The sequence below is a fragment of the Eucalyptus grandis genome, chromosome 7 (genome assembly GCF_016545825.1).
Source record: "Eucalyptus grandis isolate ANBG69807.140 chromosome 7, ASM1654582v1, whole genome shotgun sequence".
NCBI classification, from domain to species: domain Eukaryota; kingdom Viridiplantae; phylum Streptophyta; class Magnoliopsida; order Myrtales; family Myrtaceae; genus Eucalyptus; species Eucalyptus grandis.
The window spans coordinates 10,171,822-10,185,828 of record NC_052618.1 but is presented as its reverse complement, the minus strand read 5'-3'; the positions used below and the strand labels follow the sequence as shown (position 1 = coordinate 10,185,828).

General features: G+C 37.5%; 1 protein-coding gene across 4 annotated transcripts; it reads left to right on the top strand.

Annotated features, from left to right (window-relative positions):
* The first annotated feature begins 726 nt into the window (after positions 1-726).
* LOC104452703 (pentatricopeptide repeat-containing protein At1g10910, chloroplastic) lies at positions 727-12,083 on the top strand. Of its 4 annotated transcripts, none has more exons than XR_726892.3 (12): positions 727-1,082; positions 1,648-1,732; positions 3,115-3,378; positions 4,268-4,570; positions 5,663-5,767; positions 7,279-7,378; positions 7,767-8,086; positions 9,048-9,224; positions 9,303-9,431; positions 10,236-10,471; positions 11,476-11,559; positions 11,635-12,083. XR_726892.3 is itself a non-coding variant. In XM_010067172.3 (11 exons), the coding sequence occupies exons 1-10, from the start codon at positions 769-771 to the stop codon at positions 10,461-10,463; spliced, it is 2,025 nt and encodes a 674-aa protein (XP_010065474.2). In that variant the 5' UTR covers positions 727-768; the 3' UTR covers positions 10,464-10,486; positions 11,635-12,083. The 4 variants fall into 4 exon arrangements, 1 of the variants encoding a protein (XP_010065474.2); XR_726890.3 differs by having other exon boundaries at positions 10,236-10,486; XR_005553292.1 differs by having other exon boundaries at positions 10,236-10,486; positions 11,435-11,559.
* Positions 12,084-14,007: the final 1,924 nt, after the last annotated feature.

Here is a 14,007-nt window from a genome sequence, read left to right as displayed (position 1 = left end):
CGCTTCCAGTTTGATTCCCGATTCTACCTAAAACTCAAGCCCTTTTGTTCTGCATACAAAAATTGTAACAAAATAGAAAAGTTGCACCATTTGATTACAAAACCATGCGTTAATCAAGTATTCATGTTGAAAGATAACGGTTCAATTTTATATGGGTGAAGAAGTAATTTTCTTTTTCTTTATATAGTTAATATCACGAAAGATCCCAAATTAATACACATGTAACAAATTTATCAAAAACTATCCCAAATTAATACATCTATCTCTATCCTTGGATTGAATCATAACTATTTAGTTACAAGATCTCCATTTAGAGGATATAAACTACAGGGGACAAATTTACCCTCTTTGATTTCTATTAAACTTTGCCTTGAAATTATTGAATTGAATGATTAGCACAGTAGTTATAAATGTCAATTGATTTTTTTTAGTTTTTGATTTTTGGTATTAATTCAATTTAACAAAAAATTTAAAATATAAATTTATCATAAATATTATAGTTTGGAGTTTTTAATGGTTAAAAAAATTAATTTGGATGAAATTGTCACTGTTGTGATACTGACCATTTTCTAAGATAGCCTCAAAACCAATTCAGAACGGTTTAACCATTGAGAACCGGAAATTCAGGCCGGTTCGACCGGATCCCCGGTCGAACCGGACCCCGCCATTTTCCCCGAGGAAACGGAAATCACTCTCCATTCTCAGCTTCTTCTTCTTCTTCTTCGTCCGCATTTCCCTCCTCAACGTCGAGCTCGCATAGGCCCAGCTATGGCGATCCCTTCCTCCACGCTCGCCGCCTCTTCTCCGAACATCCTCCGCCCCCGCCCGCCGGCGCCGCCGCTCCCTCTTCCTCCGCTCCTCTGTCCGTCGTCCGTTCCTCCTCCTTCGAGAGCAGCCGCTCGGTCCTCTCGGGTTCTCTCCGCTTCGGCTCCCGCCGCCCTCGCCGAGCCGAACCGAGCCGAGCCGGCCCCCCGCCGCCCTCCGCCCGCCGCCTGGAAACATAGCTCCAAGTCTTATCTGGCCAGGCAGGCCGCGGTGCTCGAAATTCAGCAGTCGCCCGATTTGGACGCCGCGCTCGAAAGGTCCGGTCCTGACTGAGCGGGAGAACGCGATGGCCCTGCGCGCTGTTTCGATGCTGTTTGTGAAGTGCTTTGATTCGTTTGATTGGCGATGCGGCGCGTTCGTTTTTGAAATCAAGATTGAATTTTGAGAGTTCAGTTGCGGCATTCGAAGATTTTAGAATGAATCCCAAATGGAATTTTATGCCATAAAGCATGAATCTTTTATATGTCTTGAGGGGAAAAAAGGATGAAATCATCTTTCACAAGTTCGTATGTTCCCTCTCAGAATCTAATGCTAAAGACGTCTCGAAAGCATGTTTCCTGGAAATAATCGTCGCATCTTTCAACGATTTCGTATGAAAGATATTCAGTCCATCTGAATCGAAGTTAAAGAGGGTATTTATGCTCGTCGTGTCCTTTATATGGAAATCAAAGGACAGGGGCCGTTCCCTTGACGATTACTGATGAGAATGAGCAAAAAGCCGCCGAATTGGCCTATTTCTTGTGCCTCCACTTTCAGCCAAATGTCATTTCTTTCCTTGTCTTTCTTTATCTCAGGAGGTTAAGGTCTTTTAGTTTTGTGCAGGCTTGGCGGTCTACTGAAGGTGCAGGACTTGAATGCCATTTTGAGGTATTTTGGGAAACTCAACCGGATGCAAGATATTTCCAAGGTTTTGAAAAATTTCAAAGTTATATTCACTTTTTCTGTCGAATAAGTTTTAAGTGTCTCTTTCATTGCATAAAATTTGGAATTATCATCAATGATTGAAATTATATATGCACAAACCAACTTTTCAACTCCCGCTCTGTTCCATTTTAAGCGCTCTTTTGTCTTTATTTAACTTTCGAAGGGGTCACAACTCTTTTTTCTTTTAGCATTGATTATCTGGAACTCGGGAAGAATGAATGTAGCCTTATTGAGTAATAGAGGTAGCATGTTGTCAGCATTTTAATGGACTCTCTTCATGGGTTTGATGATCAACAGTGGTACTACTCAGCTGGTCCAGTGATCTGGAATATCTCTTTCAATTATTTCCTAGTTCTAAATCGTCCATCATTTCATATCAAACATTGACTTACAATTTTGCATTGTCTGGACTAGCATTGACTGACTGTCATGGATTTAAGGTATCCATGCGTTTTCTTCCATTATGCATTCATTGCGATGTGGCTGAATCATGCTTACTCTTCAAATTTGTCAAGAACAAAGAGCAGCTCACAAAAATCATTGAATTGATGGTGCTTGGAGATAAATGCTTTTAAAAGTTGTAATGCATCTTTATGAATATCTACAATGACAAAAAAATTATAAAACGCAATAAGTTTAGAGTGTGTTTGGACTGGCTTTTACTTATTTTTTTCTTTTTCAATCTTGTAATGCGCGCACTTTGACTTTGTTTTTAGTCTTAAGCATCTGAAGCTTTCATATTATAGAAATGTTGACATGGGGATTCACATATAAGTCTTCATAGCTTTTTGAAAGTTGACTATATTTTAGATTTTGGTGGGATGTATCGAAGTTGCTTTTGCTTTTCATAAGTCAAAACAAACAAACCCCAAGACTTATCCTCGTATGAGGGATCGGCGTCTATGCCATGCTCTCAATTTTGAATCAATTTTGTAAGCTCAAAGTTCACCGGATCTTTTCTTATCGTCTCTTTCCACATTTTTGTCAATTATGGGTCATATATGAGTACTTGCTGGTGATTGGAGAAAGGCACGTCCTAACGGCTCTGATACTAATGGATTGTGGGACTAATCTAATAAGCTATGACAACTTATAAGAAACTTGATTTTGCCAAACAGCTCGAAAAGATTTTTGGTATTGGTTTTAGCTTCACCCTCATGATTTGGAAGCTTAAGATCTTAATTCATTTCCTTTGACATGTTCTGCTGCCTCATTCCTCTGTCTCCTGCTCACCCTCTGTTTGGCAGGCTAAATCATGCCTGGCAATGGGTCTTCTTGCTTAGTAGACGTTTTATCATTTTCTTTCTGTTCCTTTTAATTACCTAACAAAGAGCTGATATTGATTTTCTGTTGAAATTGTTGCAGCTCTTTCAGTATATGCAGAAACATGAGAAGATTAGTGCTGCTAGTTATAGCAGTTATATAAAGTTCGCAGGGACAAGCCACAACCCTTTGAATGCACTGGAAATCTATAACAGTATTCCAGATGCCTCAATGAGAATCAATGTCTTTATAAGTAATGCTGTTCTTAGTTGCCTTGTCAGAAATGGTAAATTTGGGATTGGCATGAAATGTTTTCAACAGATGAAGCGGGATGGACTGAAACCAGATATCATTACATATAGTACGGTATGCAACTCTAACCTCATCTTGGTTAACTTTCTTTAAGTAATAAAATTAGCAACTTGTGGTAGATGGATTCGTGACCAATAAAAAATTAAATTTTACATAATATCTATTGTTATATTATATTGGAATTCTGATACATGAACTTTGGAAATTTGTGTGAGGAGTTATGCTAAATACGTTGTAGGCCTATTCTTGACAGTTTAAGCTTTTGGAAAAATAATTATTTAACATGCTAGAGCACAGGTCAGGTGTTCAAATCCAAAATACTCCCCTTTTCATTATTTTGTATGTTATTCTGTCATTTTCTTTAGTTCGTTTTACTACGGCCGCATCCCATGTTTCATATGGATGGCCCAACTTATACAGGAGAGGGATTGTTAAGGTATAGTCTCTTTAGAATGTTAGACAACATTATCCATGGATTAAAATGGACCATATGGTTTCTAGTCTTGAATTGTATAACTTTCACAACATTGACCCATCTTATTTTGCTCATTCTCATAGTATACGGCTTCATTGATGGAAGTTGATAGGTGCCCCTTCCATTATGTTGCAACAAAGTATCTCATTTTGTTGCAACAATGATCAACTATATGCCAAAGAAATCTCATGATCAACTTTAGAGTTGAAAATTCGATGGGTGCAATCTGGAGTCTTTTGAATGGAAAGGTTCCTATAATTTTTACTGGATTCATTTTGCTCGGATAATGCCCCACTAAGAAAATTTAACCCTTTTCTTCGCTGCTTAATAAATCCAATTTTAATCTACATCACCTCTTTGATTTGCTCCAAGGTTTGAGGAAGTAATAGTCAGAAAATCATTGCAGTCTTCCTTGGTAAAGTCCATGGTTTGAGCAGTAGCAATCCTTACTTTCTTCATCATCCTTAGCTGCTTGCAGGTTGCATGAAGGTCAATGATGGTTACACCAAAGCATTGGAACTGATACAGGAACTGGAGTATAATAGTCTTAAAATGGATAGTGTAATGTATGGGACTCTTATTGCTGTGTGTGCTTCGAACAATCATTGTGAAGATGCAGAGCGCTTCTTCAGGCAAATGGTGAATGAAGGCCATACACCTAATGAATTCCATTATAGCTCTTTATTAAATTCGTACTCTGCTGATGGTAATTACAAGAAGGCTGAAGCCTTGGTGCAGGATATGAAATCTGCAGGCTTAGTTGTCAATAAGGTTCGTTTCGAACTTCATCTCTTATTTTTATGTTATGTGATGCATTTGAATGCATGCATATAATTTTGAAGATGGTAATGTGGATTGTGGGATTGAAACTTTTAAAGAGGACCCTATTTTTAAATGTAGTTGCCAAAGTTTGTGCTATTTCCTCATCCTAAGGTCTAATAGTTCTTTTACTTTTCAAACTATTATTTTGATTTGTTGCCAAACTTCTATAAACTAGGCGAAAAAAGTGCCGCTCTTTGGGGGTTTAAAAACCCATGTTCTCAGATGGAAGAGCAACTTTACAACCAGGGATGGGCATGGGGAGCGGCACCCCACCAGGTCCCGACCTACATGGGGTGGATTTTCATTGCAAAAATATCTCTTGGAAGAACAAATATCTCTTACCTAAATTATTTGAAAATTTGTTTAAATAATCTTAGGGAAAAAAAAAAAAAACACGACTACATTATTTTTTGATTAATTAAAATTATATCAAAATGGGGATATATATAAAAAAATTTGCTGAAAAACATATTGTTGGAATTTTTACTTGAGGCATGGCCCCTCATGCCCATCCCTATTTATGACTGATGCCGTATGCATCGAGGGTGTGGGCCTTGTGGAAAGCCTGTTGCCCTGACATCCTAGAAGTTAGATTCAGTCACTCTGTTTAGCTTGAGTACCTTGGACTACATTGCACTTGTCTGACTGATGATGTTGATCCCCTCCCCAAAGTTAAATAGATCTGAGTAACTCAAAATTTGACAATCAAGCTCTGGCAGTTTGATTAAATAATATAATAACAAAATAAAAGGAGTACCTGTCAATTTCAAGTATTATTCCTACTGCTACAGCTTCCTCTTGAATCTTTGTGGGGTGGACAGAGGGTGCCTTCTAAGGCTGCCCAGTTGTCATTAACATTTTCACCCACTTCATGTCTACTAGCTGCTTCTTTAGTGGCTAATGTCAAAACCCTCTCACTTGAATTTGTATGTGTCGTAGGTGTGTTGCCTTGACCAGAAATTTTGATTACTTCTTTTTGTATTGTACATGTACAGTATGCTTATACCATGTTGACATCATTCACTACTGCAAGGTTTTCAGGTAATTTTGACTACTTTGCTAAAGGTTTACGTCAGAGGAGGCTTATTTGATAAGTCAAGAGAATTATTGGCCGAACTGGAACTCTTAGGCCATGCCAAAGATGAGGTATATTATTGTGCTTTTCTCTCTGCTTTCTACATGAAGCTATAACAGGCTTGAAATATATCCAACCTGAAACAATTGATATGCATAGTATTCTCATCAGACCTCAGAAGTCAAAGGGACAGAAGCTGGTCAGGACGGGAAACTGTGACACAGTTTAGTCTTGAGAAATTAGACCATCATAGACTTTCAGAGGATTCTCTCTATTAGATTTCTCATATATTACCGCATGCCTTTGCTGATGGGCTGCAATATGAATCATAAATTCAATCAGGGATTCTTTGAAGCTTGTTTCTTGCATTTTCTATCTCAATGCTGTGCAAATATCATCATACAGTGTAATTTAAAGTCTTTAATTTTGTGTGAGGATGAAAACGAACAAAGCCTTTTTGCCAAGGAGGGTTGACTATTTGAGCGGCTCTATTTAGTGGGATATCCTCTAAAAGAGCCATTTTCTAGATCCTGCCTTTTGTGTTTTTGTCATGTCTTCTTCAGCCTCTCCTCCTAGATAACACTCTTTTCTACCATAAATTGTATTTTCTCATACCATTCTTGAGTTATGTTTTCATATTTCATTTCTCTTTAACTGAGTCTCTTGCACCTCATCTTCTTTTGTGAAATACAGCCGTTGATACTCATATTGCTAGGCAGTTTATCTCAAAGAGCTTTGATTTACCTTGCCCTAGTCTCATAAAACAGCACAGGTCATGCTTCAAGAAATAACATCTCTGATTGACATCAAAGTGAAAAGATGAGGGCTCTAAGTATGACTTTTCATTTGGGCTTTGTAGTTGGGGATTCCTGCAGTACCGCTTCGTGGGTGGGTTCATATGAAAGTCATAGCTCCATAATGCATGTCTTGCAACTTTTATATTCTACTTTTAGAACTCTTCGAACAATTTTTCAGATGTGTTTACTTCTTTCAGTAGTTGAGTGCCATGATTTTGATAATTAGGATTTGACCAAGGAATGTGCAAAGAAGAGCATGGAGGCTCCTTTAGTTGATTGATGTTACTCTCTACTACCCTTGAAGTAGAAAATGTGGAAACCATGTTTAATCTTTCTGGCATAGAACTATCGAATCCTCTCATTGATAAGACGTATATTGTGGGTAAATGGCCTATTTTTAGTACTGGTGCCAATTATGATGTCTTGCATTTTTGCGGGATAAGACTTATGAATGGCAGACACTGAGCAACAATCAGGTATATTATACTAGGCATTCTGTAATATTTCAAAAGAAACTAATAACTTCTAAAAGCATAGGAAAGGTAGGTTGCTAACTATTGACGTGCAACATTCTCAACTTTTTGCTCAACGATCTACAGGTACCAATATGAGAGATTTTAAACCTGTAAGCAACATATGTCTTACGCTTACCTGTTGATAAACTTGTGGATTGATCCTTTGTTCTCCTTCTGTAATTTGTTCTCACTGATGTTCCATCATTTTATGTATATTCAGATTTTGCTCGAAGTTATCATTTTGTAACTTACCATGTGTTCAATTTGTAGATGTCATACTGTCTATTGATGGATGGCCTAGCTAAGGCTGGAAGGACAGATGAAGCTAAATCAGTATTTGACGAAATGATGGGAAAATCTGTCAAATCTGGTAACTAAGCATGACTACAATTTCATTTGATTATCGGGTTATCTTCTCTGCCATTCTTGTTTATTAAGGAGGAAAATGAGTTTTGTAAAGTTCCCTCACATGCACTTTTGAAATGAGTTCAATGAATTCCAGTATGTTTCTTTAAACTTTTCAGTTTTTAAATGAGATCTGGGACCAGCATCATTTCATCCTTTTACTTGTATTAGCTTTGATGTCCTTAGCAAAGATGGTTTAGTCAAGCAGTCTGCAAGTGTGCAGGGAGGGAGGGAAAGGAGGAAAAAGTGGGGGGGGGGGACTTCAAATTTTTCCCTGCGGAGAACTTCGTATCATTACTATAGTATAATGCCAATGCTTATGTGTGAATATAATGGTTATGTTTTACTTGCAGATGGCTATGCTCACTGCATCATGATTTCAGCATTTTGCCGGTGTGGGCTTTTACAAGAGGCCAAACTGTTGGCCAAAGACTTTGAAGCCAAATTTAACAGATATGACTTGGTAATATTAAATACAATGCTATGCGCCTATTGCAGAGCAGGTGAAATGGAGAGTGTCATGCAAACATTGAAGAAGATGGATGAACTAGCTATCAATCCTGATTACAATACCTTTCATATCCTAGTCAAATACTTCTTTAAGGAGAAATTATATCTACTTGCTTACAGGACTATAGAGGACATGCATAAAAAGGGGCACCGACCAGAGGAGGTATGATGACTTCTAATATGATATCCTGATGTCTCATAACTTAAATTAGGTTCATTGCTCTTAACATGGAACGCTAATTTTAAGTTTTCAAATGCCTATTCCTTTGACGCTTGTGCCTTTGTGATGCTTGATCAATCTACACTCATTTTGGAACTAGTGATTACATCTTCAAACAAAGAGAGCACTCTGACATAAGCAAACTTAACAGAAAAGGTAATTTGTATTGAAATCTATCAACAAACAGCTTCTAGTGTTTACCTCCGAGTAGGGAGAGCAAGCTTCCTTTGGCTGCTGATACTGAACTGTGCTGTTCCAACAGTGGACATTTTTTTTTATGACTGAAAGTCACCCTTGTGAGGAGTTCTTCGGCTTTTTGGATTTTTGAAGGAGAGGAGTAGCTCTGGTTGGGAGGGGCATCATTTGCCACAAAATGGCTGAATCTGTTAACCAAATTCTGATTGTTTTTCTTCTTTTAGAAAAATAGGAATACATTTGTAGACTATACTCATGGCGGAAGAATCAATGCTTATTCTGGTATTCTGTGAAACCTGTGGTAAAGATCCCCTTTTGTTTCTGTTGTTTGCATGGAGGAATAAGGGGCAGTAAACCTCACTTGTCAAGGCCAGACTTCTTAATCTTTACATGCAAGGGAGCAAGCCTCCCTTTTATGCCAAACAAATGAGGAGTTTTCTCTTACTATTCCAAGATAAAAGATACAGTCTTTCTGATAACATTGAAAAGCAGTTTTAGTTAAAAACAAAGAGATACCTGTTAAAAAAGTTGAAAACAAGCAGTTAATGCTGGGTGTTGGTAGTATTAGTTTCGTTGTCAGTGGGCTCTTTATCTTGTAAATAATTTTGCAAACGGGTTAGCATCCCCTTGGCACCACTTCATGATTTGCTTTTACTGTAAGAAACTAGTAATAATTTTGAAGGATTCTGAAGTATCCATGTTGCTGCAGGGACTTTGCTCCTCCCTAATCTTTCAACTCGGTAACATGAATGCCTACTCAGAAGCCTTTTCTGTTTACAATATGTTGAGGTATAGCAAAAGAAATATGTGTAAGGCACTCCATGAGAAAATTCTGCACATTCTGATTTCTGGACGGCTTTACAAGGAGGCTTATGTCGTTGTCAAGGTACTTTTTTTTGGGCTTTCTTTGGGTGTTTAATGGTCACCTTTGCTTACACGTGTATATTTTTCCTTCAATTGCTAGGACAATGCAGGATCAATCTCCAAGCAAGCAGTAAGGAAGTTTGCAACTGCATTTATGAAGTCGGGCAATGTCAACTTGATAAATGATGTGTTGAAGGTCATCCATGCCTCTGGGAATAAGATTGATCAGGCAAGCAGTCAGTATTTGCACTAACTAAACAGAAATAAGTGCTTTTTTATGGCCAAATGAAAGAAGAAAGATAAGGCATATGCATCGCATTCTTTGCATATAAGTGAATTTATCAATTCACTTATGTGGGCTTTCAAATTGTAAAGTGATGGTGGAGATGTGGGGTAAAAGGGATAGAGGAAAATCTAAAAAGACATGCACAGTATTTTAACAGAGATCTTGATTGACTGGATATTACAAAGCATGTGGTCCAAAATAGAGTGCAATGACATAGGACCCATGAGCTAACCCCACTTAGGGGAAAACGCAGTAGTTATTTTTGTTTTTGCAAGTGACTGCTTTGATGTCTTTGGTTGTTTATTTAGAACCAGAAAGATCCCTTTTATGCCTCTCTTAGTTTAAGCAATACGTTTTAAGAATTCAGTGCCTCTCTTATGCTTGATCTCTTGTTCTGTGACTGAATTTGCTTTCGATTCTTTGGACCAATCTTGAGGAAATTTGTTTGAGGACCTGCAAGATTGTGAGCAGCTCCGTTCTGCTCTAATTATGCATGTTGGGGCCTTGACCTTTAAAATGCATAAGTTGGTACTCCAATTTCTGAAATAATCTCTTTTGCTTTCATTTCTCTCTCTCTCTCTCTCTCTCTCTCTCTCTCTCTCTCTCTCTCTCTCTGTGGGTGGGATGCTTCAGTTCATAAGAAAAGTGACACTATTGTTAATTGTGCATGAAAAAAAGTTCATGAAAATTTTAGAGATTTTTATATCTAGTTACAAGATTTATTGATGATGGTATTTTCCTTTGCAGAAATTATTTAATATGGCCGTGTCACGATTTATTGTTCTGCCTGAGAAGAAGGAATTACTTCTCCAACTGCTGCAGTGGATGTCCGGTCATGGTTATGCTATTGATTTGTCAACAAGAGACCTTATTCTAAAAAATTCACGCTTCTTTGGTGATGAGCTTATTAAGGAAACACTGTCCAAGCATCAGTTAAGTTTGAAAGGAGTGAGATCTCATAAAAGGAAGGAGTGAATTTCCGAGTAATGTTATTTGAGGTAATTCTGCTATTTTTTCTTTGTGATGGATCAGTGACTATTAGTGCTCTAAGTAGAGCATAGCTCTTATCTATTTGTCTAAAAGATACTCTGCAAATGAACTTCTCCAGATATATAATTTCGGATGCCCAATAACACATGGCATGCGCTTAATAGTATTCTAAATCAGGTTATACTAATTAGGGGGCCCCATAAACGCAAATTCATATGTGACTCTTATTAGTGTTCTAAGTCAATTTTCATGTAGTTCACTAAGTTGCATGTGTGACTCTGGCTTCTGACACATGAGAAAGAGAGAGCACTTAATTGCAACTGCATTAAAAATTGAGAGCAATCAAAATCAAAACACAATTTTTGCTCACTTTCATTTTTTGGTTGTGATTACTAACAGAGTCAGTTTGCTTAGAAATCTTCAACTTAGTGTTGTATTTATTGATATGCTAATCTAATAAAACTGCAAACAAGGGCTCAAAATAGGTGGGAAAAATAGAACAAAAACTTTGGGATGGGTTTTTGCAATGTAGTTACGCCAAATTTCTCTTAAGAGTGGGTTGCATCTGTTATGGCCTTTTCAATTAAGGTCTGAATTCCATTCCCAACTGCTGTAGAAATCACAACCAGCATGCGGATCTTTTGTAGTTAATAACTTAATACTAGTTGGGTGCTGTCATTTCTTGCTGTTTGTTGTTGCGTATCACACTTCTGCTGATAATTTGACATTAAACCCGTGGAAATATGTGTTGCTTGATTTGTGTGGTGACCTATTTTAATTTTTGATGACATGAATTCATAGTCATCCGTTACACCTTTTTATTTCGAGGTTGATAGAATGACCCTTTTAAGCCTAGTAATGTGGCTGTTGCTTTTGGTGATTTTATCTGTAATAAGTATCCTCAGCAGACTATATGCTGCATTTTCCTTACTGGTTAACCTTTTCTGTGGGAACTGGCTCCTCTGCCTTTCGTGCGTGATTCGTAATTCCTCTACAGCGTGGTAAGTTGTTGAAAGCGGTATTTCTGGAACCCTGTCAAGCTACATGACCTACTGCAGCAATCCTTGCCATAGTAACAGAGGTGCGTGATGCTTTCTGCTATGTTGAAAACTTCTGCCTGTGAGGCATTAACCATTATGCTGAATCCTTTTGTCAGGTTCTCTCTTGCTTGGTATGTTGTGCCTGCCCCTGCAGATTATGCAAGACATCACAAACTCATGGTTAAACTTTGATAATGCAGCTGGTTTATGATGCTATCAAGCAGTATACGTGCTTATGCTCGGCCACAGGTGAGATGTAGCAGGAGAATGATTAGAGCAAGCTCCCTGTCTTATAGGTTGAAGTTTATTAGCCTGATTTTTTGTTAATTGAACTTCCTTGGCTATCTTGGCGAGGTACATAGCCTAACAGGTGTTGGTGTAGAGTTTTTCCTCTTTCAGCATACGCCTTTGCGTTTGTTGTACAATGTAAATTATTCTTTTCTAGAAAGTGGAGGGATTTACAAGAGCAGTCATCCTGTGTTGGATCACTATGCCCATCTCCTAATGATCAGTCCTATTTTAGTCAATGCAGATCATAGCATAAAAATGAGATCTTTTTCTTGCCTTTGGCTGCTGTTCTTTTGCAGTGAAGAACACTGTCTCTTCGAGAATACGATTCACATACACATTATTAGAGGATGGCTTATCTGCCACTTCCTATTGTTTCGTGTAAATTCAGGATGCATTTGGGATATGAGCAGAGGGTACAAATGGATCCTATGGCTCTGAGCATGCATTCTTAGCCTGAGGTTCAGGACCTGCTCTGCGCTTCCATGCTGCATTGCTACTCTTGAAGCCACTTCCAAATGTGATACGGAAGTCTCGCTCCCATTTGGCTGGCCAATTTGTAAAGTGTTTGGTCAATTAAGATTGGTAAAAAGAAATAAAATAAAAAAAGCCTTTTTTTTTTTTCGGAGAAAGTTGGTTAACCAAAAAAAAAAAAAAAGGAACAAATAAATATTGCAACCGTAAGTGGTAACTCAATTAAAAAAAAGTCTGGAAATTAAAGTATAACAAATAAATAAGCGTCAGTAATTAAAATGAGGAAAATTCTAAATAAGAGCTTGAAGTAATTTTTTTTTCCTCAAATAAGAACTTAAAGTGGATATTATTTCAAATAAAATATAGGTTGAAGTGTTGTTATTTTTTTAAATAAATGTCCCAAGTGTACTTTATTTCATTTAAGGATCCAAAGTGCATATACAAATTCAAAGAAGGGCTTGAACTCACCAAATGTGAAGGATAATTTTGTCTTTTTGAATTTTTAAAATTTTTATTCTTTCTTTTTTTTTATTTTAAAAAAAACTGAAAAAGAAAAATAGAAAACATAGGCAAGAGCAACAACCCCATCATTAGTGGGGCAGCAACAAAGGCCGGTTGTGTCTTCGGCGCTTGGGAGAGGGTTGACGGCCCTAGCCGACTAGAGGTGAGAGGTGGCACGCCCTTGCCACAAGCAACAGGAGAGGCAGTGACCTTGTCCCAAATTTGGGCAAGGGTTTTGGGACATGGTCACTCCGTCCTTGCCCAATTTGTACAAGCGTCGCCCCCGTCATCGCATAGGCTGGGTGGCAACCTTCACCCAATGCCACCAACCACTCTCACCAAGATTTGGGAGAGGTCACTGCCCTCTCCTGCGTCTAGCGACCCTCCCCCAAGCATCGATGACCTTGTCGACCTTCGCCACCCCACTATCAGTGATGGGGCCACGACCATAAGCAAGAGGGAGCGCCTTTTTCTACTTGTGTTTGCTCTTTTTTTCTCTTCCTTTTTTTTTTTAATTTATAATCTAATTTAATTTCATTTAAATTGTATTTGGACAAAAATACTCTTCAATTGGCTGGAAATTTTTGTCAACTAGCAAGTCAACAAGGCTAGGTCCTTATTTGAAATAATCATAATCACTTTAGACCTTTATTTAAGAAAATGAGACATTTTAGATCATTATTTAGAATTTTCCCTTAAAAATGTTGTCTAAATTATGGCTAATTTAATTGGTGAAAAATTCTTAAGTCATGCTAATAAAGATTGATATTGTCATATAATATTTGGTAAATTCAAGTTGTTAAGATTGATAAATAAAAGGCAATGAATAATAAAAGATTTTTTTTTTTTTGGTGAGATATAAGAAGATGGTAATTTAAAAATAAAAAACAAATGAACATTTGGAACCAACTCAAATAAGGACCAATAACATAGAATTAGTCGGTATTTAATCAAATAAAAGTCGATGATCATTCCACTTCGGATTTAATCGGAAAAAAAATCAGCAATCGCTAAGATTAAGGTTCAGTGGATTTGCAAAGAAAGAAAAGTTCGTAAATTTAATGCGTTGGTAAGTAAGATAAATAAAAGCCACAGGTCAAAAAAAAAAAAAAAGTCTGGTAAATTGGAAAAAAAAATGAATAAAAATTTAAATGAAAAATGGGGGGCAACCGGTAATAGCCTGTTGAAAAAACATAGAAAAAGAAGCCTCCGGCCTTTGGGCGGGA

Excerpts from the sequence above, each read along its gene's own strand:
- LOC104452703 (XM_010067172.3), top strand. The coding sequence starts at position 769 with ATGGCGATCCCTTCCTCCACGCTCGCCGCCTCTTCTCCGAACATCCTC. Across the intron at positions 1,083-1,647 it reads TTGGACGCCGCGCTCGAAAG|GCTTGGCGGTCTACTGAAGG; the intron begins GTCCGGTCCTGA and ends AGTTTTGTGCAG. Across the intron at positions 5,768-7,278 it reads TAGGCCATGCCAAAGATGAG|ATGTCATACTGTCTATTGAT; the intron begins GTATATTATTGT and ends TTCAATTTGTAG.